General features: G+C 46.2%; 1 protein-coding gene across 1 annotated transcript in view; it reads left to right on the top strand.

Moving 5' to 3' along the window:
* polq (polymerase (DNA directed), theta) overlaps positions 1–17,482 on the top strand; it is a 53,625-nt gene extending 36,143 nt beyond the window's left edge. The window contains exons 21-33 of the mRNA XM_056280556.1: positions 10,459–10,675; positions 10,816–11,009; positions 11,809–11,937; positions 12,195–12,369; positions 12,730–12,853; positions 13,676–13,779; positions 13,877–13,959; positions 14,109–14,210; positions 14,328–14,439; positions 15,990–16,114; positions 16,298–16,433; positions 16,573–16,679; positions 17,219–17,482. Of these exons, the coding sequence (XP_056136531.1) occupies positions 10,459–10,675; positions 10,816–11,009; positions 11,809–11,937; positions 12,195–12,369; positions 12,730–12,853; positions 13,676–13,779; positions 13,877–13,959; positions 14,109–14,210; positions 14,328–14,439; positions 15,990–16,114; positions 16,298–16,433; positions 16,573–16,679; positions 17,219–17,332 (1,722 nt within the window). The 3' untranslated portion in view covers positions 17,333–17,482. The remainder of the gene's footprint in view (positions 1–10,458; positions 10,676–10,815; positions 11,010–11,808; positions 11,938–12,194; positions 12,370–12,729; positions 12,854–13,675; positions 13,780–13,876; positions 13,960–14,108; positions 14,211–14,327; positions 14,440–15,989; positions 16,115–16,297; positions 16,434–16,572; positions 16,680–17,218) is intronic.
* The last annotated feature ends 10,313 nt before the right edge of the window (positions 17,483–27,795 follow it).

Here is a 27,795-nt window from a genome sequence, read left to right as displayed (position 1 = left end):
TGTGTCCTGAAATCCGAAGTCTTGCCAAGTCAAAGACAAGGACACAAGACGGCTATGTACGAGGCATGGGTCATCATAAACAAACCCGAGAACTACGTCCTCAGCCAATTGTACCTGCATGGCAGGGTGAGTATTTTTTGTCCTGTTGCTTTTCTGGTTTGCTCAGGGTTAATGATATCAGCCTAGTTGTTGTGCAAACATGAAATCTGCTCCTATTTTACTGTAATTTTCTCCCCTCATCACGTCAAAATGTGCCTTTCCCTGTAACTCAGATAAACGGGGTATGAAATTCACATTATCATGAACTACACACAGTGTTGCTGATTCAGAGTTCCAGCTGTGGATGTTATTAATTTGCAGTGAAAAATGCGAAATTATATAGTAGAATTTACAGTCTTCTCAGCCACAGCCTAATTTTGACTGAGATTAAGTGTTAATTGCAAGCCCTGGTCATCAAATTAAGCGAATTCTACTGGAGTGTTCCTGCTCGAAGTCAGGGGGTTCATTTGCATATTACTCACGATGCAACTGAAGTATCAATGTTTTGGTTATGTTGTGGGATATTGAACATGTTAAAAACGGGCATATCTGTTACAAATAGCGGGGATGTGGTAGAAGGTAATGGGGACGTTATGAGAGAAGTTGTATTAGACAACATGCTATTTCCCACCATGAGTGTAAAGAGTAGGCAAATAGATAAGGTCGCTTCTGTGGCCAAGAAAAGAAGATAAGCTGAGACCAATACGAACTTGTGTCTGTTATGACTAGTTTGGCTTGCGGTCATTAAAAGCTTGCTTGTTAACTCTGAAAGGTTGGCTGAGAAGTCCATTATTTGACCACATTGGTGTCAGAAGTGGGATGGACTTCTCTAGACAGCAAACGTTGGCCGAAGGGCGTAACTGAAAGTTGGCCGGTGAGCGTATGGAAATCGCTGCTCTCGAAAAGGAGATCAGAGGTCTGCTCTCTCTGCCAGATGGGAGCAGCGCAGTGCGGCCTCAGGAAGGGGAGACCTGTGCCCACCCCTGAGTGCGGTAGACGCGCTGGGTAGTGTCCGAGGGGCGGAGTCCCAAGGAAATGGAAAATTTCTTCTGTTTCAGAGCGAGCCCAATGGGGAGTCCCCGCCGCGTCCTTTCCCGACCGTGCGACGAAAAACAGCCAGCTCTTCCAAGCCATGGGGAAGCCACCAGAAGCAAGTTGGACATGATCTGTGGGGAGAGAGCCACCAGCGGCGGCCATCAGGAGCAAGTTGGGCACGATTGGAGAGTGTGTCACCAGGGGGAAACATCAGCAGCAAGCTCGACACGATCTACAGATAGGGAACTTCAACCCAAGTTACTCACTGCCCCATCTGCCACTACTGTAGAGTTGAACACACCTTGCAGATATGGTTCCAGTACAAGACTCACCAACTGTACCGACCCTTGGCCAAGCCCAAACACTCCCTCAGTGAAGCTGGGGCGCTACGATGGGAGCTCCAGCTGGGAGGGATTCCTTGCTCAGTTCAACCTGATTGCTAGGGTGATGAGATGGACAGAAAACCAGCAAGTAGTCAACCTAGTAGCAGCCCTGGAGGGAGAAGTAAGGCAGGCACTCCTAGACTTGGCAGCTGGAGAGATATCACTGGGGGCGCTAACCACTGCCCTGGGTCGCCGGTTTGGCAACACCCAATCGCTGATTAGCCTCCGGGATCAACTCCATTCAAGACAGAGACACGGCCGGGAGAAGTTGGGTACCCTGGTGGCTGACATTCAACACCTGGTGAGCCGTGCATATCCTGATATGCGCCAATCTGCCATCCAATGCCTGGCCCTGGATTCCTTCCTACGGGCTTTACAGCCACCAGGCGCAGCTGGCAAAGCCACTCACCATTGAAGAGGCGCTGCATAGGGCAGAGGAGGTGGGGGCCATTGTGGTGGAAAAAGGAGCGGCCCCAACACTGCACCATGATGTGTGGGCACTGCAGGAAAGTGAGGAGGAGCCACGCACATCCGTCCAGGCAGCAAGATGAGCAGAGCCATTTCTGTGCTGGGGCTGTGGGAAACCAGGGCACCAAAGAAAGGAGTGTCAGAAGACAAACAGACGCTTCTACCAACGAGTACGGAGGCCTGTCACCCAAGTAGCCGCCTCTTCTGAACCGGGAAACGACCAAGGGTCGGCCTAGAGGGGGACTGACCCGCCCACACAACCTCCCCCCGCGGAGTAACAGTCCCAGAGTCGTTGGACGGATTGGCACTGGCTTCAGCCTCTATGTCTCCTGTCAGCTGAATGGCAAAACCTGCATTGCCCTGGTCGACACCGGATCCACCATCAGCTTGGTGAGGCCAGGGGTCCTAGCAGAAGAAGTACAGTGGATGCAGACAGAAGTAAAGATGGAGACAGTTACAGGTCAGTGTGCTAGAATGGAGGGGAGAAGTAAACGGACCCTTAAGATGGGAGAAATGGAGGTACAGCAAGAATTTTGGCTAGCAAACATACGAGAGGGCTGTAACCTTGGACTGGATGCTTTGAGAGCCATTGGTGCGGTGGTACGGGCGGCCGGTCCACAGCTGGAGGTTGGCAACCAAGTGCTGGATGCCATTACTGTACGCAGCAATCCGGGGGGCAATAAAGGTGGACCACGAATCTTGTGCTTGGCTTCAGGGCCATGGGAAGGTACATCACCATAAACTGCCTCTGCACTGGAAGAACTGGCCCAAAAGTGCATGGAGGGGAGCAGGTACGGAACCTGCTGATAGAGAACAGACACCTCTTTGCTTCGAGTGATCTGGAGTGTGGCTGCACCAATCTTGTACAGCACCACATTGACACTGGGTTCACAGATCTGCCCTCCCTGGCCACGAATGGAAACAGCGGTGACGTCAAAAGGTGGGGGCTCAGACCCAGCGGATGCAGAGCCGCCCCCGTCATCCATCAGCAACCCGCGGCAAGGAGCAGCTCGGGATGGGAGAGATGCTCGGCGGAAGAACCCCTCATGGTGGATGGACCCATCCACATGGGATTTGGCTTAGGCCAACGGGACGTTGGTCTTTCAAGGAAGGGAGCAGTGTGGCGAATTCTACTGGAGTGTTCCTGCTCGAAGTCAGGGGGTTCATTTGCATATTACCCATGATGCAACTGAAGTGTCAATGTTTTGGTTATGTTGTGGGATATTGAACTTGTTAAAACGGGCATATCTGTTGCAGATAGTGGGGATGTGGTGGAAGGTAATGGGGACGTTATGAGAGAAGTTGTATTAGACAACATGCTATTTCCCGCCATGAGTGTAAAGAGCAGACAAATAGATAAGGTCACTTCTGAGGCCAAGAAAAGATAAGCTGAGACCAATACGAACTTGTGTCTGTTATGACTAGCTTGGCTTGCGGTCATTAAACGCTTGCTTGTTAACTCTGAAAGGTTGGCTGAGAAGTCCGTTATTTGACCACGTCACAATATATTGGATAAGTCGATATGTTTTCTTCTGTCTTTTTCACATTTAAGACTTGGGTCATGCTGCAGCCATGCAGCAGCAATTTTATTTAAAGTTGAGCTCTGTGTTAGGATGGGGAGGACAGAGAAAGCAGCAGTTACACCTGAAGCATGTGTGTGGAATAGGGATGGGAATCTCTATCCCCAGGCTGATGCGATACGTATCTCGATACACAGCCAACGACCCGATACATTAACGATACACATGAAGCAGCTACCGATTCGGTACGATACGATTCATCTTCCTTCTGCGATGCATCACGATTCAACACAATCCAATAACAGTGCATATCGGTGCAAAATCAACTTCATTTTATTGTTCCATTTAGAACATAGTAGTAGCAGCCTACAAAGCAGTAGACTTCTCACCATCAACAATTAGGCTAACTAACAGATGAACACTCAGGCGCACTTAAAGTAGGCTAACTCAGCAGTGGTGTGTTTGTCAATATAAAAAAAAGTCTTTCACAAACTGGCACATTACACAGTAGTGGAGCTCAGCCTACAAAACAGTTCGGGGATTTGTTTCTCGGTGAAAAGCTTTCTACTTGGAATATGGTACCTCGCTTCCAAGATGCGCATCAGGTGTTGGAAGCCCTCGTTCTCCGTCACACTGTAAGGCTGGATATTTTTACAGATAAAGAAGGCGATGGCTTCAGTTAATTTCTGGGCGCGTGTTGAGTTTGGAAAAAAGTAGTGGTACTTGGCTGTTGACCCGTGTTGCTATCACTGGAGCTAGCATGAGGTGAATCAGAGGGCGAGCTAGCTATCGGGGAGTCCTCAGCCAAGCCATGTCGCCGTTTCAGGTGAGAAGTCAGGTTTGTCATGCTGCCTGTGTATTTTATAGCAAGACGGCATCTTTTGCAAATTGCTTGGCTCTTGTTGAGGTTTCCATCTCTTTTAAATAATCCGAAGTGACGCCAAACACGGGACTTGTAGGTATGGCTAGGTAAAAAGTGTATCTGTTCGTCTGCCTTCTCTGCCATGTTGCTTGTATGAAGTAGGCCGGCTGTTGTGGCGTTAATATTGAGTGACTAGTGACGCCTAGTGGCGAGTAGGTGAATCCGCCTCCAATTGTTTTTTTCTCCGCAGCAAATAGTCCGCTCGTTTGAGAAACTGCTGAGAGAATTATGAAAATAATCATTTAAAAAAATATATATATTATAAGAAATCGGATTTTACCGATGCAAAGCTTTTACAAGGCGATGCATCACGGTTTCAGCCCAATTTCTATCCGATGCACACCGCTCCAACCGATCCACTGCATCGTAGACCCTTGGATCGATAAACCAATGCAAATCGGCTAATCGTCACAAGCCTAGTGTGGAAAGACCTAAGCAGAAAAGATGTCAAACCGGCTACACTTGGGGAAATCGGCTTACATAAACCAAACAGGCTAGGCAGGTAGCTCCCAGCAGGTTCCAAAACTTCTAGGAGGAACAGTGTCAAATCAGGAGGCATGTAATAGTTGACAGAGGCTAGATAAGTTTCCTTTTGTCATTGTGCATTTAATTCATTTTCAAAAGTTCTCCAGAAAAGTGCTTCAGCAAAGCCAAAATATTACACATAGGAACTTTAGAATACTGGGAATAAAAACAGGGAATTAGTCAAGTCAAGTCAAATTTATATATAGAGCACATCTAAAAACAACCCACGTTGGCCAAAGTGCTGTACAGACTAGATCAGGTAGCTAAAACACAAATACAAAAAACCTCGACATAGACAGCAAGGCACATAGCTCATACGCACGAATAAACAACACATGGACATAGGCACAAGCCAGAAATCGGCCACATCAGGAGGATTCAAATGCTAGTTTTGAGCCAGGATTTAAGTTGATGGAGGTAGCAGATCTTATAGGAAGGGGAATGCTTGCTGTTCCACAGTCTAAGGGCTGCAACCGCAAAGTCGAGGTCACTCCTGAGATTAAGTTTAGACCATAGAACAGCCAGGAGCCATTTAGGGCTTTTTAAACAAACAGGAGAACCTGAAAATCCATTCTGAACCACAAAGGCAGCCAGTGCAGAGAAGCCAGTGTAGGGGGTTATATATGGTCTTTCTTCCGGGTACCTGTAAGGAGCCTGGCTATGGCGTTCTGGACCAGTTGCAGGTGGGAAAGGGATGACTGACTAATCCCAATATACATGGAGTTGCAGTAGTTCAAGCGGGAGGATATCAAAGTGTGGATGACTTTTTCGAGATCTTTGAGAGAATGGCTTGATTTTGGCAATAGCACAAAATTGGAAAAAACTTGCTTTCACTACCGCATTAACACCAGAACAACCGGGAATTCACTCCTACCTAAGACAACCATGGGCCGTCAAAATGACTGCCTATTTTTAAACTCTATAGTCTGTAAAGATAAATACACAATTGAGATATTAATGCATTGTATATGTTAGTATGTCTGTTAAGAAACGACTGACACCAAAATTACCATTTTAAAAACTATAATACTATTAAAAAATTTAAACTTCAGAGAGACATGGTTGAACTTGAATAGCAAAATTGAAAAAGTGAAACTATTACCTGAAAAACACATATTGCTAATCTAACAAATGTAACAACGCCTATAAAATGTGAAATGTAAAAAAGAACTGAAAATAACTATTGAAACAGTCCCAAACAACGACCGGAACTTAAAAACTACTACAACGACCGTGGGCCATCAAAATGGCCGCCCATGGTTTTTAAACTCTATATTCTGTCACGATAGATACCCAGCTGAGATATTAATGCATTGCATATGCACTCAAAGAAATATTAAGCCCATAAGTTACAGCTTATGTATTTCAATTACATGTAAATAATTTTTCATACTATTTTTCAAACAATTTAAAAGCACCGCTATCCAGCACCTGTAGATACTGCAATGCCTCGGTGGCAATCATGGTGCGTCTGAAACGGCGTCTGTAACCAGACCCGCTGACAATAATCAAAAATCAAGTTTAGACTATTTCTCTGCACCGGAGAATGCTAGTGTGTTTCTAGGACAGAGCAACTAACTTCACGAAGAAAATGATGCGACCCACACATCATAAATAGTGACATGATGCGCACGATCACGCACAAATTACGAGCTATCTTTTTGACGGCTCATGGTAATTTTAGGTAAATCTTATAACTTTCTTTTGTGCAATTGCTCTAAAACTAATTTTAATGTAAATATATGCGATTTAAGAGCATTCAGGGAGCAGCAGGTCTGTATCGTGTTTTGTTTTTTTTCCAGTTATTAAACTTTCAAAATCCAAAACGATCAAAATGACTGGTTGTTAAACTTGAAGGCAGACTCAGATATCACACCAAGGTTTTTGACATGAGGTTTGACAAGGTTGGACAGGTTGCCAAGACTGTTGGTAAAAACTAACAGAGTCAGGGGGGCCAAATAGGACAACTTCAGATTTGCCTTAATTCAGCTTTAGGAAGTTTTGTGCAATCCAGCACTTTATGTCCTCAAGGCAGTTCAAGAAGCTGACTAGATTGGACTCGATCATTTGGTTTCAGGGGGAGATAAAGCTGAATGTCATCAGCATAACAGGGGAAGGACATGTTGTATTTTTGAATGATTTGACCGAGGGTAAGCATGTATATAGAGGAAAGAATGGGACCTAGGATAGAACCCGGTGGGACCCCGCAGGAGAGACTAGCTGGGGGAGAGGAAAATTGCCTGTGTTAATGAAGAAGCTTCTATTTTTGAGGTAGGATGTGAACCATTTCAAGGCAGAGCCATCAACACCAACCCCATACTGGGGATGGTCTAATAAAATGTCATGATCCACAATATTGAATGCCGTGCTGAGGTCAAGAAGAATTAGAATGGCACAGTCACCATAGTCGGCAGAGAGCAGCAGATCATTGTACACTTTCAGCAAGGCAGACTCTGTGCTATGATAAGCCTTAAAACCTGACTGAAATCTTTCCGAGATGTTGTTTGGTGTAGGTAGGACAGTAGTTGATTGAGAATAACCTTTTTGAGAAGCTTTGACAGCAATGGAAATTTAAAAATAGGTCTGAGGGTCCACAGTGGTGTAGCGGTCTAAGCATCGGCTTTGTGTCGATGCAGTTGCCTACAGGGGGCCGGGGTTCGTGCCCCGGTCCCGTCAGAACCGACTATGGCTGGATTCAATGAAGCAGCAATAATTGGCAACGCTGTCTTCGGGAGGGGGGTGGAGTCGGCTTGTGTTCATCACATTAATGCATCTGTGTGTGTCGTAAAAAGCAGTCTCCTGTGAGACTGCCGGCCAGGGAGAAGCAGTTGGTGAACGCATACAGTACAAGGGTGGGTGGTATCGATTGGCCACTAAATTGGTAGAAAAAGGGAAAAATCAGAAATAATAATAAAAAAAAGGTCTGTAGTTCCTAGGTAAGGTAGGGTTTAAGTTGGGGTTTTTTCAGGAGGGGCTGGACCACTGCATGCTTGAAACAGGTTGGAACGGTACCAGTGGACAGAGAGCTGTTGATAATGGAAAGGATGCTGGGTCTGGCTATGTCAATGACATCCTTCAGGAGGGCAGTAGGGACAATGTCATGAGGGCAGGTTATAGGTTTCATGATAGAAACAATCTTTGTAAGGGTGGGTAGCATGATATCAATCAATCAATCAATCAAGATTTTATTTGTATAGCACTTTTCATACAAACAAATGTAACACAAAGTGCTTCACACAATAAAATCAATAAAATCTCCCCGCCCTCACAAAAAAAAGTACAGACAAATTTAAAACTGAATTAGTAAAATAAACAAAAGTGCCATAAACACTGGTTAATTAAAAGTAACAACAGAGCAGAATATATAAAAATAGCAAAATATATAAAACACACACACTATGAATTTAGCTGTAGGCTGTTTTGAAAAGTAAGGTTTTGAACCTGCTTCTAAATGTGTCTAGTGTGGGGGGGCCTCTCTCCGGTGCTCAGGCAAGGCGTTCCATCTACTTGGGGCATAAATAGAAAATGCAGCTTCTCCTGCTCTAGACCTAGCACGAGGGATGGTTAAAAGACCACTGCCATTGGACCTGAGAGTTCTTGCTGGTTTGTAAGGAATTAACATGTCTTTTATATAGTGTGGTGCAAGGCCATTTAGCGTTTTGTATAAAATTAAAAGAATTTTGAAATCAATTCTAGTTTTGATGGGGAGCCAATGCAGAAAGTGATAAGTTGGAAGCAGTCCAATTTAGAAGAGGGGTGGGTGGGGGGAATTTTCATTCATATATCCTCAACTTTGCGAATGAACATTTTTAAAAATGCTTCACATTTAGCAAGGGACACATCTAAGCTTTTATGTGGAGCTGGGGTAGATGACCGAATTTATAGTACTGAATAAGACCTTGGGATTATGAGAGTTGTTGGTCAGAAAAGTGTTTTGCTCTTGGAGCATTAACTGCTTCTTTATATTTGTGAAGATTGTTTCTCAAAATTCCAAAGGAAATTTTAAGCTTATGATTATTCCACTTTCGTTTAGATATTCTGCGCTCCCACCTCAGGGCTCTGTTGGTGTCATTAAGCCAAGGCAGACCTTTAGGCTTAGCCCCCCCCCCCCATTTTTCTCCCCACTTGTATTTGGCCAATCAATTACCCTACTCTTCTGAACTGTCCTGGTCGCTGCTCCACCCCCTCTGCTGATCCAGGAAGGCTGCAGACTACCACATGTCTCCTCCAATACACGTGGAGTCACCAGCCGCTTCTTTTCACCTGATAGTGAGGAGTTTCGCCACAGGGATGAAGCGCATGGGAGGATCACGCTATACGCCCCCCCCCCCCCCACGAGCAGGCGCCCCGACTGACCAGAGGAGGCGGTAGTGCAGCGACCAGGACACACACCCACATCCGGCTTCCCACCCGCAGAGACAGACAATTTTGTATATAGGGACACCTGACCAAGCTGGAGGTAACACGGATTCGATCCGGCGATCCCCGTGTTGGTAGGCAATGGAATAGACTGCTATGCTATCCGGACGCCAGCTTAGGCTTTTTCAATTTAAGGGGAGCAACAGTATTCAGAATAGAAAAGCAGGTGGTATTAAATAAGGAAGTCAGTTCCTTAGTACTGAAATGGGGAGGGAAGCCTCAACAGTGCAGGTATTGCGATCAGCGATGAGAGCCTCAGAGAACTTATTGGCAGTCTTAAGAGTTAATGTAGTAAGCCGCTCCAATGGCCGAGCGGAATAAACCGCCGTTCTTGCAATCCGCTCGTCATGTGGCTGGGAGGTTCGTATCCCAGACTCGCTGTAACCGGTCACGGCCAGAGCGTCCACGGGGTAAGGCATTCATTAGGCCACCCTTACCCGAGGGATAGTGGGTGTAGATCGGTGGTGTTCGGGGACTCGTCATTCTCCAGCGACCCCTCTGGCCCATCCGGGCGCCTGCAGCCAAGCAACCGAACGCATTCTCCCTACGTCTCCTTTGCGGCCTGAAGGGAATGCAATCCATGCGAGGAGTGTAAAACAGCGAGAGCAGCCGACACGAGTTTGAAGGAAGCTGGTGTTACGACTATCTCCTTCCCGTGGAAACGTGAGCCAGGGGAGTTATTCGACAAGAATTCCGGCCATATGCCATTGGGTTAATCGGGTGGGATAAGGGGAAAAACTAGAAATAAAAAAAGTGTTAATGTAGTGAGAGCAACGTACAGGGAGAAAAGGTTTAGTAGAAGAGAAAGGCAGAGATGTATCAAATATGACGGCACTATGATCCAACAGAGAAGCATCAATTATAACCACATTGCATATCAGAAAACCAAATGATAAGACTAGGTCGAGTGTATGGCCTAGCTTGTGAGTGGGACCAGTGGTAAATAGAGCAAGATCAGAAGACTCAGTCAAATGTACAAAAGGCTAAGTCGGACAGCAGAGTTGTTACTTGGAAAAGGTAAACAATTACCATGCTACGTTGAGGATACAAACTTACTTTCCAGACTCACCTTTTACACATATTCAGCTTCTTTCTGTAACTGGACCAGCAGCAGTTCAACTGTCTATGTTGTGAATTCGTGCCATAGGTAGCATGCTGGCTGGTGGACCCTGGCAGCGAGGAGAGAACCATGGCCAACATGGTGGCCATCTACTGCCCTGAAGAACTGCCTCTAGTGGACAGCTTGGGAGGACCGAAATACACACACACTCATTGTCCTCGTGTTAGTGCAGCCACCGAGAGCGTGCTAGTACACACTACCATGAGCCATCTCACTGCCCTGCTGGAGAAAGATTCAATGCTTGGTAAAGAAAACATTCGAATATGTACACTTGTGGCCTTTGCAATAAATAACAAACGTTATTATTATTATTATTTCAGTGACGTATTAATTGTGGGTGATCTTGTCTTGCTTTTCACTGTCTTACCACCTTAAATGTGTCAGATTTATTCAGGCAGGTGGAGATGCCCTCTCAGATATGTTTGGCTCTGCTGGAGTTGAATGGAGTGGGCTTCAGTGTGGAAGAATGTGAGAGACAGAAACATGTGATGCAAGCTAAACTCGCCACCCTGGAAGCTGACGCTTACAGCCTGGCCGGACACACCTTCTCACTCACCAGCATTGATGACATAGCACAGGTCTGACAGCTCTCTTCTCTCACCTAACTCACTGACTGCAGTAGATAGCAGAGGTGTGGACTCAAGCACCATGATTCAGACTCACAAATTTGATGACTTTAGACTTGACAAAACTGAAAAAGACTTGCAACTCAACTTTAGCGTTAACACCGATGACTCATGACTTCACTTGAGCCTTTTGACTTGAAAGGCTTCATACCTTCTCCAAGCCCAAAAGATGAAATGCTTTTTAAAAGTGTGCAGCCGATCAACTCTTAATTTCCATAATTTCAGAGTCACTTTGACTCAGCCTGAAATAAAAATTCTAAGTCATTTACTATTTGCATAAATTTCGTATATTAATGATTACTTTGTTGTTGCAGTTTTGAAATGCATTAAATTCGATGAACAGTGCATAATGACTTGCTTAGGACTTGGGACTTGTCAGTCTTCGACTAGGGACTTACATGTTTTGATTTGGGACTTGAGTACCAAGACTTGAGACTTACTTGTGACTTGGAAAACAGTGACTTGGTCCCACCTAGATAGTGATATTAAGGCTTTCAGCAGACGTTATTTTTCAAGGCAGCTTAGTAATTTGCAACTATGAAGCATCCTTATCAATTCAATTATTCCCGGTAGCCTAATAAAGAGCATGCATAAGAGACCATGACACAGTGCTAAGATCTAGAGAAGGGAGTTTGTTGTGAGAAGGCATAGCCTGAAAAAATGTGATGTCACATATCTTAAACCTGTTTGTGTGCGTATGTGTGTGCTATATGCATATGTGTGTATGGATGTTAATGTGTGCACCTCACAGGTGCTGTTCCTGGAGCTCCATCTGCCTCCTAATGGTTATATGGGCGGATTAAAATATAAGAAGACCTTGGGCTCTACCAGGAGAGGAGGTGGAAGAGTACGCCTTGGCAAGCAGTTTAGTACTACCAAGGTAGATGCTTTTCTTCTGTTCATCAAAGCACTCAACCCTTAATCAGTGAATACATGCGCTGGAGTTGTGTTACCTACCACAAACCCAAAACCAAATGTGAACAATCACTGATTGAAGATTGGAAACTTTAATTTCCCATAATGTCTCCAACCATTGAATTGTTATGTGCTATTGGAGTTGGTAGGCCTTGAGCAGCATGCTATCTAAAAGAAACAACATTGGTCAAGGTAAAAGCTAAACTGAAATGATGTCATCAGGATGTTCTGGAGAAACTTCGTCCTCTGCACCTGTTGCCGGGGATCATTCTGGAGTGGCGGCGGATCACAAATGCCATGACCAAAGTGGTGTTTCCCCTGCAGAGAGAGAAACACCACCATTCATTACTGGGCATGGACAGAATATATCCTATTGCCCAGACTCACACAGCCACAGGTATGAAAAGAGATTAAGTTTAGGTATCTCCCCAGAAGGAGTTAAGGAAAGGAGAAGAAACAAGTGCCATATCAAGGGCAAGACTGGTGTACCGGAAAGGAAACCACTTCCTAAAATCTTTTGTATCCCTTGTAAAAAAACAACCATACAACTTTGGATCACACAGTTGCTTCACACACATACAAACAACAGGTACATATTCGTATCAGATATTATTCTGATATTACGTTGCATACTTTCTGGAGAAACATCTTAGAAATCACTGCATTTTTCGTTTCATTTTATACTGTACCTCGTATCAAGTTTTTATCTCATCTACCTGTTCAGCAGTCAACCTGCAAGTTTTATTGCTTTGTGCAGGCCGAGTGAGTTTCACAGAACCTAACATCCAGAATGTTCCCAAAGACTTTGATATTAACATGGCCATGGTGGTGGGGGAGAGCCCACCCTCACAAGATGGCGGCCCTACTGCTACAAAGTCAGGGTAAGTTGACAGAACTTATTAGATGGGAGGCTCCTTCAGAACTTTTTCCTACAGGCTATGATATAATTGAATCCTAAAATTTTCAGACACCGTTCAGCCTGTGACACAAATTAGACATTTCATTCTATACTTTCTAAATAAAGAGATTGGAAGTCCCTTCAGTACAAAATATCTGCAATTAATAATGCCTTGAACTAGAGCAAAAATAATCAAGTGTGTAAAGAGTGTTTCACACTCTTTCTTGCTCCCTAAAGCATGATACCTCTTGTCTTATAAGGACTTTCAAGGCCCACGACCCATTTTGCATTCTGACCAATAGCGTCAAAAACGTGTTTACATTCATGTAAATGTTTATTTATTGGGATAATGAAGTATTCTGGTTTTTGAGTTGCAGAACAGTAGCAACAGACTCAGTTTGCAACAACCTTGTTAATGACACAGGTTAATATGCTGACGTTAGCTAGTATATTGAGATGTGTATATGCATCTGACATGAATAAATCAAATATTAATTTAATTGCAGCATGTTTAAATACACTGACGTTTCTTTTGAAAATGTATAGCTATATGTAAATGTTGGAAATACTTTCTCACTCTCATTTAAATTTTTCTAATAGGTCTATAGATGGAACTTACAATAAACCACATACCAGTCGACATTGATAGACTAAATAAAACATCATTTAACAAGTGTCAGTTACCAAGGCAAAATAAGATTTATCATTTGACAGTCCACTGTCCAAATAAGGCTTACAAACTGCTACTGGGACAGCTAATGAGGAAATGATAATGCTGTTATCCCTTTCTCTTTTCCTGTTAAAGCAAGAGGAGAAGACAGACTGTGACGCCTACAGTTCCAGTGAGGAGTCCACAAAAAGGACCAGCCTTCTCTGTCAGCATGCGACACGCCTTCATACCCTTTTCAGGTTATTCATTTGCATATGTCTGTGCATGTGTGCCTCAAACTGTTCTGCATTTGCCTTGACCCTTCTTTTTCAGACATTATTCGTCTCTATCCTGCAGGTGGGATGATGTTAGCAGCTGATTACTCACAACTGGAGCTGAGAGTCTTAGCTCATCTGTCCAAGGATCGACGCCTCTTGCGGGTTAGAAGCTTAAAATGAAATGTGGAAACTGTCAACCATTACTTTGTCAAGCTCAATGTGAAACATTATAGCCTGGAAATGCTGTATAAATGATGTAATTATTACAAAATCAGCCTGATAAGCTGTTAAAAATGCTGTGTGTGTGTCAGGTGTTAAATGGAGGAGCAGATGTCTTTCGCTGTATCGCTGCCGAGTGGAAGAACATCGACATAGAGTCTGTAAATGACAGCCTCAGACAACAAGCCAAACAGGTGTTGCTAGACTTGAATGAGACAGTATCACTGAGACGTGCATTTTCTTTGATAAACTTATTATTCTGTATAATGTGCACCCAATAAATCAAGACATTTGTTTCAATGTTTGTGCAGATTTGCTATGGTATCATCTATGGGATGGGAGCCAAGTCTTTGGGGGAGCAAATGGGCGTGGATGAGAACGAGGCGTCCTGCTATATCGAAAGTTTTAAGGCCAGATACACAGGTACACACTGCTAGCATTTGTACCTACCTATATCCTCCAGTGTTTTTAAAGATGGCATTAATGCCCAACTGCTTAATGGACTGGCATCTTGGTATACTCTAAAGCAGTGATACTTGATCATGTGCCATAGAGGTGCATGTGTATATAGGTTGTCTTTCCAATCCAACAGTACACCAGCTCACAGAAAGTTGAATCAGTTCATCTGGACACAATGTTTATTGAGAGAAACGTTTCATCACTCATCTAAGTGACCTCTTCCACCTCAACTGACTGCAGGTATCCCCACCCTCATAAGCAATACAGTACTTTGTAAAGCACTTTTAGTTGCCATTGTGTATGAAAATGTGCTATACAAAAAAACGTGCATTGCCTTGATCCACATTAGCATCACATTTGACCAGTCCAGGTGGCCTAACTTTACTACTCACCCACTTTAGTTTGTTTTCAAAATGAGAGAATTTGAGGAGGAGGATGCCCTTACTCTGGCTCAAATAGAGGCAGGAGTCCGGTGCAAATGGAGCTGATCCTGGGGCGTCCGGGTAGCGTAGTGCTTTATTCCGTTGCGTAACAACACAGGGATCGTCAGTTCAAATCTCTGTATTACCTCCAGCTTGGTCGGGCTGGCTGTGTCTGTGGGTGGGAAGCCGGATGTAGGTAAGTGTCCTGGTTGCTGCACTAGCACCTCCTCTGGTCGATCGGGGCACAGGGAACTGGGGGGAATAGCGTGATCCTCCCATGCGCTACATCCCCCTGGTGAAACGCCTCACTGTCAGGTGAAGAAGCGGCTGGCGACTCCACATGTACCGAAGGAGGCATGTGGGAGTCTGCAGCCCTTCCTGGATCAACAGGGAGGGCTGCAGACTCCCCACTCTTCCGATACAATTTGGGAGAAAGGGGGGCGGGTGGAGCTGGTCCTGGCTGAAGCTGGACTCCAAGTGATGTCAAGGGAAAATAATGTGTTCCCTCCCACTATCGCAGTTTTTAAGAAAATAGAGAAATAGAGCTCGTATAGAAAAATGTAGCATTCATCATGGGAAGGGGCCTGGGCATGGCGCATTGATCATTTTCTTCGTTTTCAGGCATAAAAAAAATGTCCTATTTTGGGCCATCACCACTTTGAACCCCTGTGATTAATTCTCATCTGTATGGTTGAAAGTGTGTTAGCCAGTGAAGTGTGGGGTTGGAATGTAAACCTGCATTTTCAAGGCCCTCCATGGCACATGATTGAATAACACTGCCCTAAAGTATACACTGACTCTCTGGTCACTAGTGGTTAAGATGCTATCAGACACCATACACCAGAAACCTAATACATTAGATATTCTAAAATTTTCCTTTTATGACATTTTTTTTCTTATTCATTTAAAAAATGCCAAATGGTGGGACATTTCATATTGTAAATTACATCAGCCTCCCAAAAAAGCGGTTCCTTGTCAGATAAACTATAAATGCTGAAGATAACTGAGTTGGGGCTTAGTCAGCATCAGTCATTTTAACTTGTTTTGCTGCTCTGAAACACAACACCTTCCTGGCCTGTCCTATGTTTGTAGGGATCCACACTTTTCTTCGAGAGACTGTGAAGAGCTGTGTGAAGAACGGCTATGTTCGGACTCTTCTGGGCCGCAGGAGATACCTGCCAGGGATCACACACACCAATACATTTGCCAGAGCACAGGTAAGTGTCCATCATTACACAGTAGCTTACAATTATTGTTGCTGTCAATCATTTCAAACAACAAAAAGATTGCAAACTGGAAATTCTTTTTCCGCTAGCACCTGAGAATTTATAAATGATGTTTGTGGTGTTTAACCTTTCCATTCTGTGATCGGTTTCCATTTATCCAACTCTTCTACTCAGGCAGAACGCCAGGCAGTGAACACGACTGTCCAGGGTTCAGCGGCAGACATAGTTAAAACCGCCACCGTCAATATCCAGAAGCGACTGCGGGATACCTACCCGACTGCTCCTCTTACACACCAGCACAGACAAGCAGGTGAAACATGCACATCCACAACACATGTTGTCCATTATTCATTACTACTAGAACTTATGGTATCCCACTCTGTATCACTTCAACACATGCTGCATGGATTCTTAATGATTGATGATTTCCTTTGGCATTCACCAAATAGTCAGTAATCGAGCCAAGGTTGCGAGGGCTCGGCCGAGAGGAGCCTACTTTGTCCTACAGTTGCATGATGAGCTGATCTATGAAACGACAGAGGAAGACCTCATACAGGTATGAGATATTATCCCTAAAGCCTTGTAGCTCCTCTGCTTCAATCTGTTAATGCCACACTTGCTGCTGAAATGTTGTTGGCTCCATTTGCAATGTTGGTCATATTTAGAAATGTTTGCATATAGCATAGAAATTTGAGATTTAACCGATGGCTTGAATGGAAAATCTACCTTGAAACACCCTAAACCTTTAGATCTATGATTGTACAGTCAAAGACATTCAAATTGTCAAGTGCAGTTAGACTATGGTGTCTTAGGTCATTGAGCTACAATTTCTGGAGTTGTTCTATTGACAGTCAGTGAAAACTAGAAATGAATCAAACAGAGATTTACACATCCACCAAATGTCTTCAGACTTTGGGATGACGGCTGGCTGGATAAAGGTGAAAATCCTACACAACCTACCCCGTGATGAATTTACTCAAAGCTATGAAACGTGTATTCCCTACACACTTGTCTTTTGCTAGTCGAAGAACAAAGGTCAATGTGCGACTAAAAGAAAGAATCTCCATCTCTAACTTGAATCTTTCTACCTGTCAGGTTGCTCACATAGTGAAAAGAGAAATGGAGACAGCGATGAAATTGTCCGTCAAACTCGAGGCCAAAGTCAAAGTGGGGCCCAGCTGGGGCGACCTGGAGGACTTGGACATATGATCCACGGAGTGCCCGTGTTGAAATGATCGGTTGGACATTTCTGTAATGCACAGTTTTGAAAATGCTTGAGAGCAGAAAATGATTTTAAGTTTTACAACTAAGCTGAAGTGTGAATTTGCTGTTGAAAATACTCTTTATTTTTATGAACTAATAAACGATAAAATGAGTGTGAGGGCAATTTACTGTATGTTGCTTACTTTTAATCGTTGACCGCAGATCGGCTGTACTATCTTTACATTGTCTGAATGGATGCTGGGGGCTCATGTTTAGCTGGACAAAGGTGGTGTTAAAAGTGACTCTTCTTTGTAAATATGGTAAGGGCCTGATAACAGAAGGAGGTGTGAAAGCCATTTGAGTGTCATGGGAGGCGGACCTGGAGGGTCCTGGCAGAAGACAGGATGAGGGAGAGACTTGTAAGTATGCACCATTGTGGTGGAAGCTACCTCCTCTCCATGAAAAAAGAGACTCTGGGTACATATTGTGATCGAAACAATGGGCATTGGCCTACTGATACAACCCCAGCTCGAGGGAAGTTACAAAAGAAGGGAGACAAGTCGAGGGTTGCAATAACAATCAAAATATTTGATAATACAAAAAAACGATGAATAAAGTTAAAAAAAACAATGTGCTGGTCGGAGAGAGGAAGTGGTGGGATCCGGAAGTCTCAGGAAGCTCCCTCAGAGCGCGGGAACAACAAAGTGCAAAACCCACCAAACTGAAACAGACAAAGCCAGCAGGCAGGGAGAGGAGGCCGTAACACCCCCCCCCCCACACACACACACACACATCGGACCATAAAGGACCCAAAACTAACAGGCACAACAACAAAACAAGCAAGACACAAACAAATCAAACCAACTAAAAAAAAATAAAAAATACTGGCCTGACCTGGGACAACCTCCTCCGATCACCTCCCCTGACGGACCGCCACCCCTCAGCAACCAAGGGCCCTAGGAAGCAAATTTAAGAGGGGCGAGATTGCCAGAGGACGGAGACAGAGGAGGCAGGGAGACAGAAGGACGGTATAAACAACAAAGATACTAACCGCGCCCTGACCCAACTCGGAGCAGGGGCACGGGAAGGAGCAACCGCCACTACGCTGTGCAGCCCCCTAATGTGACGCACGTCCAAGCGGTACCCCTGCAAAAACAGGCATCACCGCATGACCCTCTGATTTGGACACAGCATGGACCTCAGGAACACAAGAGGGTTGTGGTCTGTATAAACCACTAACGGAACGACCCCTGACTCATAAACCTCAAAGTGGATCAGCGCCCGGATCAGCGCAAGCGCCTCCTTCTCGATCAGCGAGTAGTTTAGCTGGTAGGTGTTGAACTTTTTAGAGAAAAAAACTTAACGGGTCGATCCACCCCCGAACCCTCTGCCTGCAGCAGCACAGCACCAGCCCCAACGTTGCTGGCGTCCACCTGGAGTGAAAACGGAACATCGAGTCTAGGCGCAGCTAGAACTGGACTCGAGGTCAAAAGCTGTTTAACATTCTCTAATGCCAGCTGACATGATCGATCCCACTCAAATTTGGCCTTAGCCTTAAGCAACCTAGTCAGGGGAGCCACAACCGTGGAAAGGTTCCGACAGAATCCACGGTAGTAATGCACCAACCCTAGAAAGCGTTGAAGCTCTGTCTTGTTCGACGGGACAGGGTACAGATCGATAGCGGCCACTTGTGCACGCACTGGACGCACCTGACCCTGTCCAACCACCTTAACCGAGATACGTCACGTTGGCCTGCGCAAACGCACACTTTGTGAGGTTAAGAGGGAGACGTGCCTCGGCCATACGATCAAACAGCTCCCCCAGCCGGGAGAGATGCTGCTCCCAAGTGTCACTAAAGACAAACCACATCGCCCAGGTAAACGGCGCAGTCCTCCAACCCGGCAGCAGCTCGATTCATCAAGCGCTGAGAGGCGGCCGGGCTGGGGGGGCGCTCCTCCATCCAAAACCCATTACCGAGTCCGAACACAGCCCTGACGGCGGGATAAAGGCGGCCATCTCTCTAGCACACGCTGACAGAGGAACCCGCCGGTATCCCTTCAAGAGGTCAAATTTGCTGCCGAACGCAGCAGCAGATCCGACCTGATCTACACAATCCTCCATGTGCGCAATGCAAGAATCGCTGCTCGCAGAAAAGACAAAGGCGTCTACAAACCCCTGCAACGTTGCTGTACCAGCAAGAGGCGAGTCCCTGCAGTGCCATGGACGTGGCATATTTCACTGAATTGACCTTTCGCAAAGTACCGCCCCAGAACGGTGCTTGTCCAATCCTACCTTAGCAACGGTCCGTCAAGCTTTCAAACACACAACAAAATGCTGAAACGGTGCCTATGGGATCTGCAAATCGGATACTAGATAGCTGAAAAGTTTGGAGGGGGTGTAATTTTCTTTTCCTTCCTGAAACCCAGAACGCAAGAGGCGCAATATCGGCAATGGATTTGGCAGTATAGAAGACCCCATGGCCAGCTTAATCCATCCAAAATCAACAAAATACCTGTCTGCTCCAAGCTAAGCTTGCTACTAGCTATTATTGATAGCTAATACAGCTAACGTATTATTACTGTTACTTTTGCCCACACAATGCGCCGATTTCTTCCTTCATGTTTTGGTGTTTTCCGGCTACTTCCTGGATAGTTCTGAAATGCTTGACGGGCATAGCAACAGTAACTAAGGGGGGCGGGACTTTGCGAAAGGTCAATTGTTAGACAAGGTCAAACGAGAGACATGAGGAAGGACTTCTGCCAGTCGGGCTAAACAACGCGCACCGCAATAAGCAGGCATCGTTACCATTCCACTGAATAGGGCCTAAAGGATCAAAAATAGAATGAAAATATTCAGATATCTTTAAAAAGCTATAATAATAACGTCCTTCCCCACTGCCCCAGCTCTGACTGAACGTTTTTGCTATGAGGCCGCTTGAAGTGATGAAATAGGCTAGGCCTCCTAATAGACCTTTACACATAGGCTACATAACATGGCCATTGTTGACAGTTCCTATACCCAACCATTTTTATTCACATCTGTGTTGTAGGCCACATAATCAATACAGTAATGAAACATGTAAGAATTTCTGTAGGCTTAGGGCCTCTATTTAAGTGGTGATCAGTACAAGTCAGATTGCACTCTGGTGTAGCCTACAGGTGCATCTCAAAAAATGAAGAATATCGTGGAAAAGTCCACTGTTTTTGATTCAAAAAGTGCAACTGCCATACTATATCCTTGATTCATCGCACACAAAGTGAAACATCTCAAGCCGTTATTTGTGTCATTTGGATGATTGCAGCTTACAGCTCATGAAAGCCCAAAATTTTTTTTAGGATACTGGCTGTTTGATTTTCATGAGCTGTGCACCATAATCATCAACATTACAACAGAAAAGGGATTGAAATATTTCACTTTGTTTTTTTGAATCTAGAAAATATGAAACTTTCACTTTTTGGAGTAAATTATAGAAAAAAAAAAAAACAACTTTTCCACGATGCTGTACTTCTTTGAGATGCACCTGTAGCCTATACTGTCTGACTGGATTTGAAAATTACATTGGAAGTGTCATTGGCATTTGTATTTAGATAATAATAATAATAATAATAAAAACTATTGCATTGTAAGAGCTGTTTAAAGGTTGCGGAATAAAAGTATTGCTTTAGCTAAAAAAACATCATATGACTGAATGAATTATTGTAAAAGTCTTGCAGGCCCCAGATGAATGCTTTGTTTACATTTGGGTGAATGTTCTGTTTAACTCTGTGTGTTTATTTATTCATGGAAAAACATGTCCTGTCTTTTCCCAGAGAGGCAACATGTACATGCAGCTAAACCCGGCAGTGCCCATTTTTCAGGTCTACAGTGACCCAGAGCCAGAGGCATGCCTGAAGGGGGATTTCAGGCTCACTCGGCAGTCAATGGCACTGCTGCAGAGGCTCATCCACAACCCAAGGGACCATGGCTGGGGACAGGTGCTATATTCTTTTGCCTGCTTGTGCAGCACTTTGGCCAACGCAAGTTGTTTTTATATATGCTTTATGAATAAATTTGATTTGGTCATTTCTGATTTTTGCCCTTTTCTCCCAATTTAGAGGCCAATCGCTCCCTATTCTAGTTCACCAACTGCGTCTCTCTGGCTGGCAGTCTCGAAGGAGACGCCTCGCCACTTTCGTGACAAGCCGAACCACTGCTTTTTCCGACACACCCAGAGACTCATTCATGTGATGAACACAAGCCGACTCCGCCCCCCTCCCGAAGACAGCGCTGCCAACTATTGCTGCTTCATCGAATCATACATTTGATTGACAGGAGTTGGAGGTCCTAATTTTCATCTACAGCCTGGCACATGGGCTATCCCTCTCAGTGGTGTCCCATGCATTTGGGGTCCCTAGGTCCACTGTCCACCAGGTGATCCACAAGACAGCCGACTGGATATTTTTGTAGGATACCCAGGATCTGTGCATGATGCCAGAGTCCTGAATAATAGCCCCATCTAAGGTCAGGCCCTCTATCCACCAGCCAGGTTCTTCCTTCTTGCAGATGGTGGATACCCATGCCTGACACGATCACTGGCCAGAGGATCAGCAGCCAACAGGTGGGACATCTCCCTATCGGCCTGCGATTAGGTGCACCTGTGCTGGAGACTATTTGACCGGGTGCTTTGCAGATACACGTCGTCGAGTCTTGGAGAAGCTTAGCGTCGGTCTGCGGAAGCCCCTGTCTCCTGAACCCTCGTTTGCCTCCTCTGTGTGAGAGTGTTTCCTGTGTTTAGTATTTGATGTTTATTCTGATTTGCATTTTTGCCTGCCCTGTTTGGCAGTTGTTTTTTTTTTTTCTGATTTGGTTATTGTGTGTTTGCTGAAGTCCAGTAAAGCGACTTGGTACTTACCAACTACCTCTGCCTCTTCTCTGCGATTGGGTCCAAACACAAGGCGTTACAGCAAGACTCGACCAGACATGGACCCAGCAGAGTTGGAGTAGTTGCGCGTCGCCGTTACCACCCAAGGTGCAGCTCTGGGCAAAAAGCACACCGAGCTGCAGTCGCCGAAGGCGAGCGTCTCCTCCATCACCAGTTTTTGTTTTGGAGAGATCCTCCACATGTTTCAGCAGTGGACAGCGGATCACTCCCAGCTGCAGCAGGTCCAGACTCCACAGCGGCAGATGATGGCCGCCATCACCAGCCTCACCACCGCTCTCCAGTAGCAACAGACTGCCCAGACAGCACCACCAGCGTCAGCAACACCCAACCCGACCGCCTCTACTGACCAGCCTTCCACTCTATCCCGACTCCCAGAACCGAACCTGCCCCCCCCCCCTGAAAAGTATTCTGGGACCCCCGAGACCTGCCGCCAGTTCCTGGTCCAATATGAACTAGCCATTGCGGCTCAGCCCTCCAAGTTTGTAAACGAGACGGCTAAGGTCTCGTTTATTATACTGCTCCTGTCTGGGCCTACCCTGGCATGGGCCACTGCTTTGTGGGAGCAGCGTGCGCCCGACTGCCAGTCCAACCGAACCTTTATGGAGGAGCTGCGCCAAGTTTTTGACCACCCTGTGACGGGACAGGAGGCCTCCAAGCGACTATACGCCCTGCGACAAGGAAGGGAGACAGTAGCGGACTACACCGTCAAGTTCCGCACGCTGGCAGTAGAGAGCGGATGGAACACTGCCTCCCTCCTCACCGTTTATCAGCGTGGGCTGTCGGAGGACATAAAAGATGAGCTGACCGCCAGGGAGCAGCAGGACGACCTGGAGGAGCTCATTAAACTCGCCATCCGAGTGGACAATCGCATCCGGGAGCAGCAGAGGGAGAAGAGGGTTCGGGGCACCCATGGATCCCAGCTCGGTGCCTATGCCACTCAGCCCACTGGCCGCTTTCCAGCACCTGCAGCCGCCTCCCCTCCGCTGGGAGTAGAGGAGCCCATGCATATTGACAGGGCCAGTCTGTCAAGGGCAGAGCGCGTCCACCGGATGAGGGAGGGCTGCTGTTTGTACTGCGGAGGCTGGCCACTTCGTCGCCCACTGTCCCAAGGCTCCAGTAAAAAGACCAGACCCGTTAGGAGCTGGGGAGATTCTGACGGGTCGAGTCTCTATACCTCCTTCTCCTAAGCCCCGTATGTTGTTGTCTGCCACTGTTTCCTGGGGCTCTCGGGCACATCAGCTCAGTGCCTTTGTCGCTTCCGGCGCCGCCGGGAACCTGCTAGACATTGCCCGGGCTCAGGAGTGGGGCGTCACTACCCGACACTTGGAGGAGGACATTAACGTGACAGCCCTCGATGGTCGCCCTCTGGGGTCCAGAAAGGTCTGGCTTTGCACCATCCCTGTCACATTGGTCCTGGAGGGGAGATCTCCCTGCACCTCGTCGACTCACCCGCCTATCCTCTGGTGCTGGGGTATCCTTGGCTGACCTTACACAACCCACAGCTGGATTGGACCGCGGGTCGGCTGGAGGGGTGGAGCCATCTCTGCCAGTTTTCCTGCTTCAAGGATCCTCAGAAGACACACCGGGGCGCAGTGGAAACTGAGCCCGCTGACCTAGCCAATGTTCCCCCTGAGTATGCTGACCTGGTGTTCAGCAAAAAGCGGGCAACTGTCCTTCCTCCACACTGCTCCTGTGACTGCGCTATTGAGCTCCGTGCCGGCACCAGCTCTCCCCAGGGACACCTGTACTCCCTCTCGGCTCCAGAGACTGCTGCCATGGAGGGGTATATTAAGGAGGCCTTGGAGATGTAATTTATCCGGCCATCGACTTCCCCAGCAGCTGCTGGATATTTCTTCGTGGGGAAGAAGGATGGCACACTTTGCCCCTGAATGCCATCACCGTCAAGAATCGGTACCCTCTCCTTCTGCTGGCCACCGCTTTTGAACACCTTCGAGGGGCCACTATCTTCACCAAAATTTACCTGTGCAGTGCCTACAACCTGATCCGGATCCGAGAGGAAGACGGCATTCATCACTCCCACAGGCCACTACGAGTATCTGGTGATGCCCTTCGGCTTGGCGAACACCCCAGCCGTCTTCCAGGCGCCCATCAACGATCTTCTGCTGGACAGGTTCGTGTATGTATATCTTGCCAATATTCTTGTTTTCCCAGACCCGTCAGGAGCACGTCCAGCATGTACGCAGGGTCCTGTAGAGCAGTGGTTCTCAACCTTTTTGGGGTCCTGGACCCCCTGCGTATTTTTGATCTACCCTGAGGAGCCCTCCACCTGATCTTGGGGGAGGGGGGTTGCAATTTGATAGAAACAGTAGAAACTGCATTTTAAATTGCATTATAGCATTTATTCACTCTTTGGGGCAAAAATAAGAGCTTTCAGTTGTAACTTAGATATAGTTAACAAAACAGAATTCTTATGCAGTAACTTTCAGATATATGTAACAAAACAGAATATGTATTCAGTAACTTTCAGATATATGTAACAACAGAATTTTTATGCAGTAACTTTTAACAATGCAAACAGGAGCGAGATCTCTTATTAAAATACAATACCTCGTCAAATCACAGTATACACTTCCACTGCAATATCACTGTGAGGATTCAGATGCACACAAGGCAGATTCCACTGCAAAGCACTAGTAAAGCACGCCAACACGGCAGAAGATGCCACGGCAATCCCCTTTTAACGTCATGCAGCACACAGGAGGAACTCCGCCTCAACTCTCCCTTCTCACACCCCTTTCTGCTCCGCCACCCCTTACTGGACCATTAATTAAAATTACACATAACAAATTACAATTGCTAGTACTTAGGAAAAGTTAAACTCAACTAGCGGAGCCGATGAGATCCCCCCCCCAAAGGGGTCTAAGCTGGAGGCGCCGTCCAATGCCCCGGGGAAGCAGCTGAGGGACGGAGCCTTCTATCAGCGAGCGGCGGCGGGCCGAACGCTGGTCCTGGCCGGGAAGCAGTAGCAGCTGGCTCACTTCCACTAATTTCCCCACCTCGCTACCTCCAGGAGACGGCAGGCCTCCCCTCCTCACACTAGAACTTCTCCCCTACCTCACTGTCTTCGCCACCGGCGACACTATAAGTCAACGGCCCCCACCCCCCAGGAAAATGAGCAACACTGCCGTTTACTTTTGGCTGGGCAACGTGCCCTGTGGCATCCACCAGGCCCCACTCCCGGATAGAGACTGAACAGGTCCTCGGCTCGCTCTTTTGTCAGCTTCCCCAAGTCCCCGACAACTCTCCTAATTAACTCCAGGTGAGCTTGACCAGTCCATCACCTCTAGCTGCCCCTCCCCACACAGCAAAGTAACCTCCATATCGACCAACCCCACATCTCATTACAGTACTTACCAACTGCTTCTTCTCTGCGATTGGGTCCAAACACACGGCGTTACAATGCCTAGAAACACCAATAGGCATCATCAACCTCTACACGCTTCCTCTGCGAGGACGGAGCCAGGAGAGATACAACCGTCACCATTCAAGGGCCCGTTCAGTGGTTGAACATGTGTTTGGGATGACGATGGCGAGATGGAGGGCCATATTCTTCAAGGCAATGGAGGTCAGTCCAGCCTTTGCCCCAGATATCATTGCTTTTTGTGCATTCTAACACAATCTGTGCCTCAAGACCAATGATATCGTAGCGCTGGAAGACTTCAACCCTGATGGAGATGCCCAGGTTACTCACCATGATGCACCAGGCGGCCGGGAAAAACTGGGAATCACATCAGAGAGTGGATGGCTGAAATTCTGTCTGCACCTGCCCATCCTCCCTGAGCATCTTCGGCAGCACGACTACGGGAATGAAGCTCCCCTCCCTCCAGAGCACCTGCAGGAGCATGATTACCTTTAAACAGTTTAATGTTGTGCTTCGAATAAAATAAAATAAAATTTATGAAACACAATCTTGTCACGTATTTTATTTGTGTGCGATAAGCAAAACTGAGGTCTGCTGGACAAATCCAAGTATTCCACAAAGGAAGCAATTAATCTGAACAAAAAATGGTAATTTCCAACATGACTGCTTTCAAAACATATTCAAACAACATAAATGTCACATCTTATCAACCATTCTTTCAAATGCATTCAACAATCTCAGATTGTTGGGTAAGCTCAATGTGGCACTGATCACCTTTTTGGGACTCTTTTTGGAGGAACTCCAATATTTCTCCTTTCTCCTCCTCTTGGCAGCTGGTGGTAGGGTGGCAGGTGAAGGTGTGAGGTCACTATCCACATCTGTGGGGTGGGATGTAGATTTGGGTGGTGTGGAGTACAAAATGTTCTCCATATGCACTCCGTATGTACTCTGTAGTTTTCCACTTCTCTGTGCTTATGAAACTTCTCACACACTGCAGACACACATGGCCACTATATCATGAGGGCCTCCCCAGCCTGGGACAGCAACGATAAGAGTAAACCTACAGACACAGAACATGATTAACGCAGATGTTTACATACGTTCCTTTGGCACAGAACATGTTTAACGTAGATGTTTTCCTGCATTCCTTTGTAAAACTACACCTTAGTTAATGCAGGAAACATAGGGTATGACGCGACGGACTGTTCTATAAAAAACCACTACCTCCAGTTCAGGGCAGAGCATATCCTCACAGACTAACCTCTGTGTAGTCTTATGTCTCTCCATCTGCAGATGCATTAAAGACTCTCTGTTTGCTCCAATATTTGTTCGATGATTATTCTTCCCAGAGGTTGCTGGGGCAAGGGCCCATTTAAGGATAAAGGAAAAATCCACAACAGTGGTCCTCCTGGGCGGAGGGAGGTTCTGGGGGATGGGGAGTTAGAGGGGCTAGGGTGGAGAGTGGAAGCAGGACTGCCCTCTGGATTGGCGTCAGAGAGAATGGTGGGGCTCGCCAATGCAGAGGCAATTAGAACGGGGGGGGGGGGTTATAGAGGGCTTTGACCCCAGTGCCTCATGCATGTCAGTGAAGTAGGGCCAGGACTTTGGGGTGTCCTCCCCCTGGGTCAGTTCCTCCTCCCGTCGCAGGCTTTTTCAGTTCCTGTGGATAATGACGTGCAGTATGTTAGCTCCCAGCAGCAATACAACAAACATTTAAACAGAGACAAAGTAATACATCTTATATCTCTTCGGAAGGTTTTCCCACTTTTTTGATGCTCGTTTGTGGGATACACCATGGAGCCCCATCTCTTTGATCACAAACCTGTAGGACAACACACAACATTAGCGGGGGGGGGGGGGGTGTTTGTCTTTGGTGTGAGTGGGCTACCCAGCCCTCTTAGGGGAGCCTGGGATAACATGATCCACAATTAGCTTATATTTCCTATGAAGAGTTCATTTGCAAAAACTGATAAATGCCATTCTTATAATGAACAAAACCTTGTTTGAGACTCCCTGGAGTGCACACAGAAAAAAGATGTAGGTGATTTATGGGAAGAAATTGTTTACATTATGGTTTGTAATAAAAAATATGAATCAATATAACTAAATAGCTTAAAGGAATAGGCTATATAATGAGTAATGATCAAACTTAACTCCCATGCCTCT

The sequence above is a fragment of the Lampris incognitus genome, chromosome 5 (assembly GCF_029633865.1).
Source record: "Lampris incognitus isolate fLamInc1 chromosome 5, fLamInc1.hap2, whole genome shotgun sequence".
NCBI lineage: Eukaryota > Metazoa > Chordata > Actinopteri > Lampriformes > Lampridae > Lampris > Lampris incognitus.
Note: the sequence above shows the minus strand (reverse complement) of the source record. Positions and strands in the feature narration are given on the sequence as shown.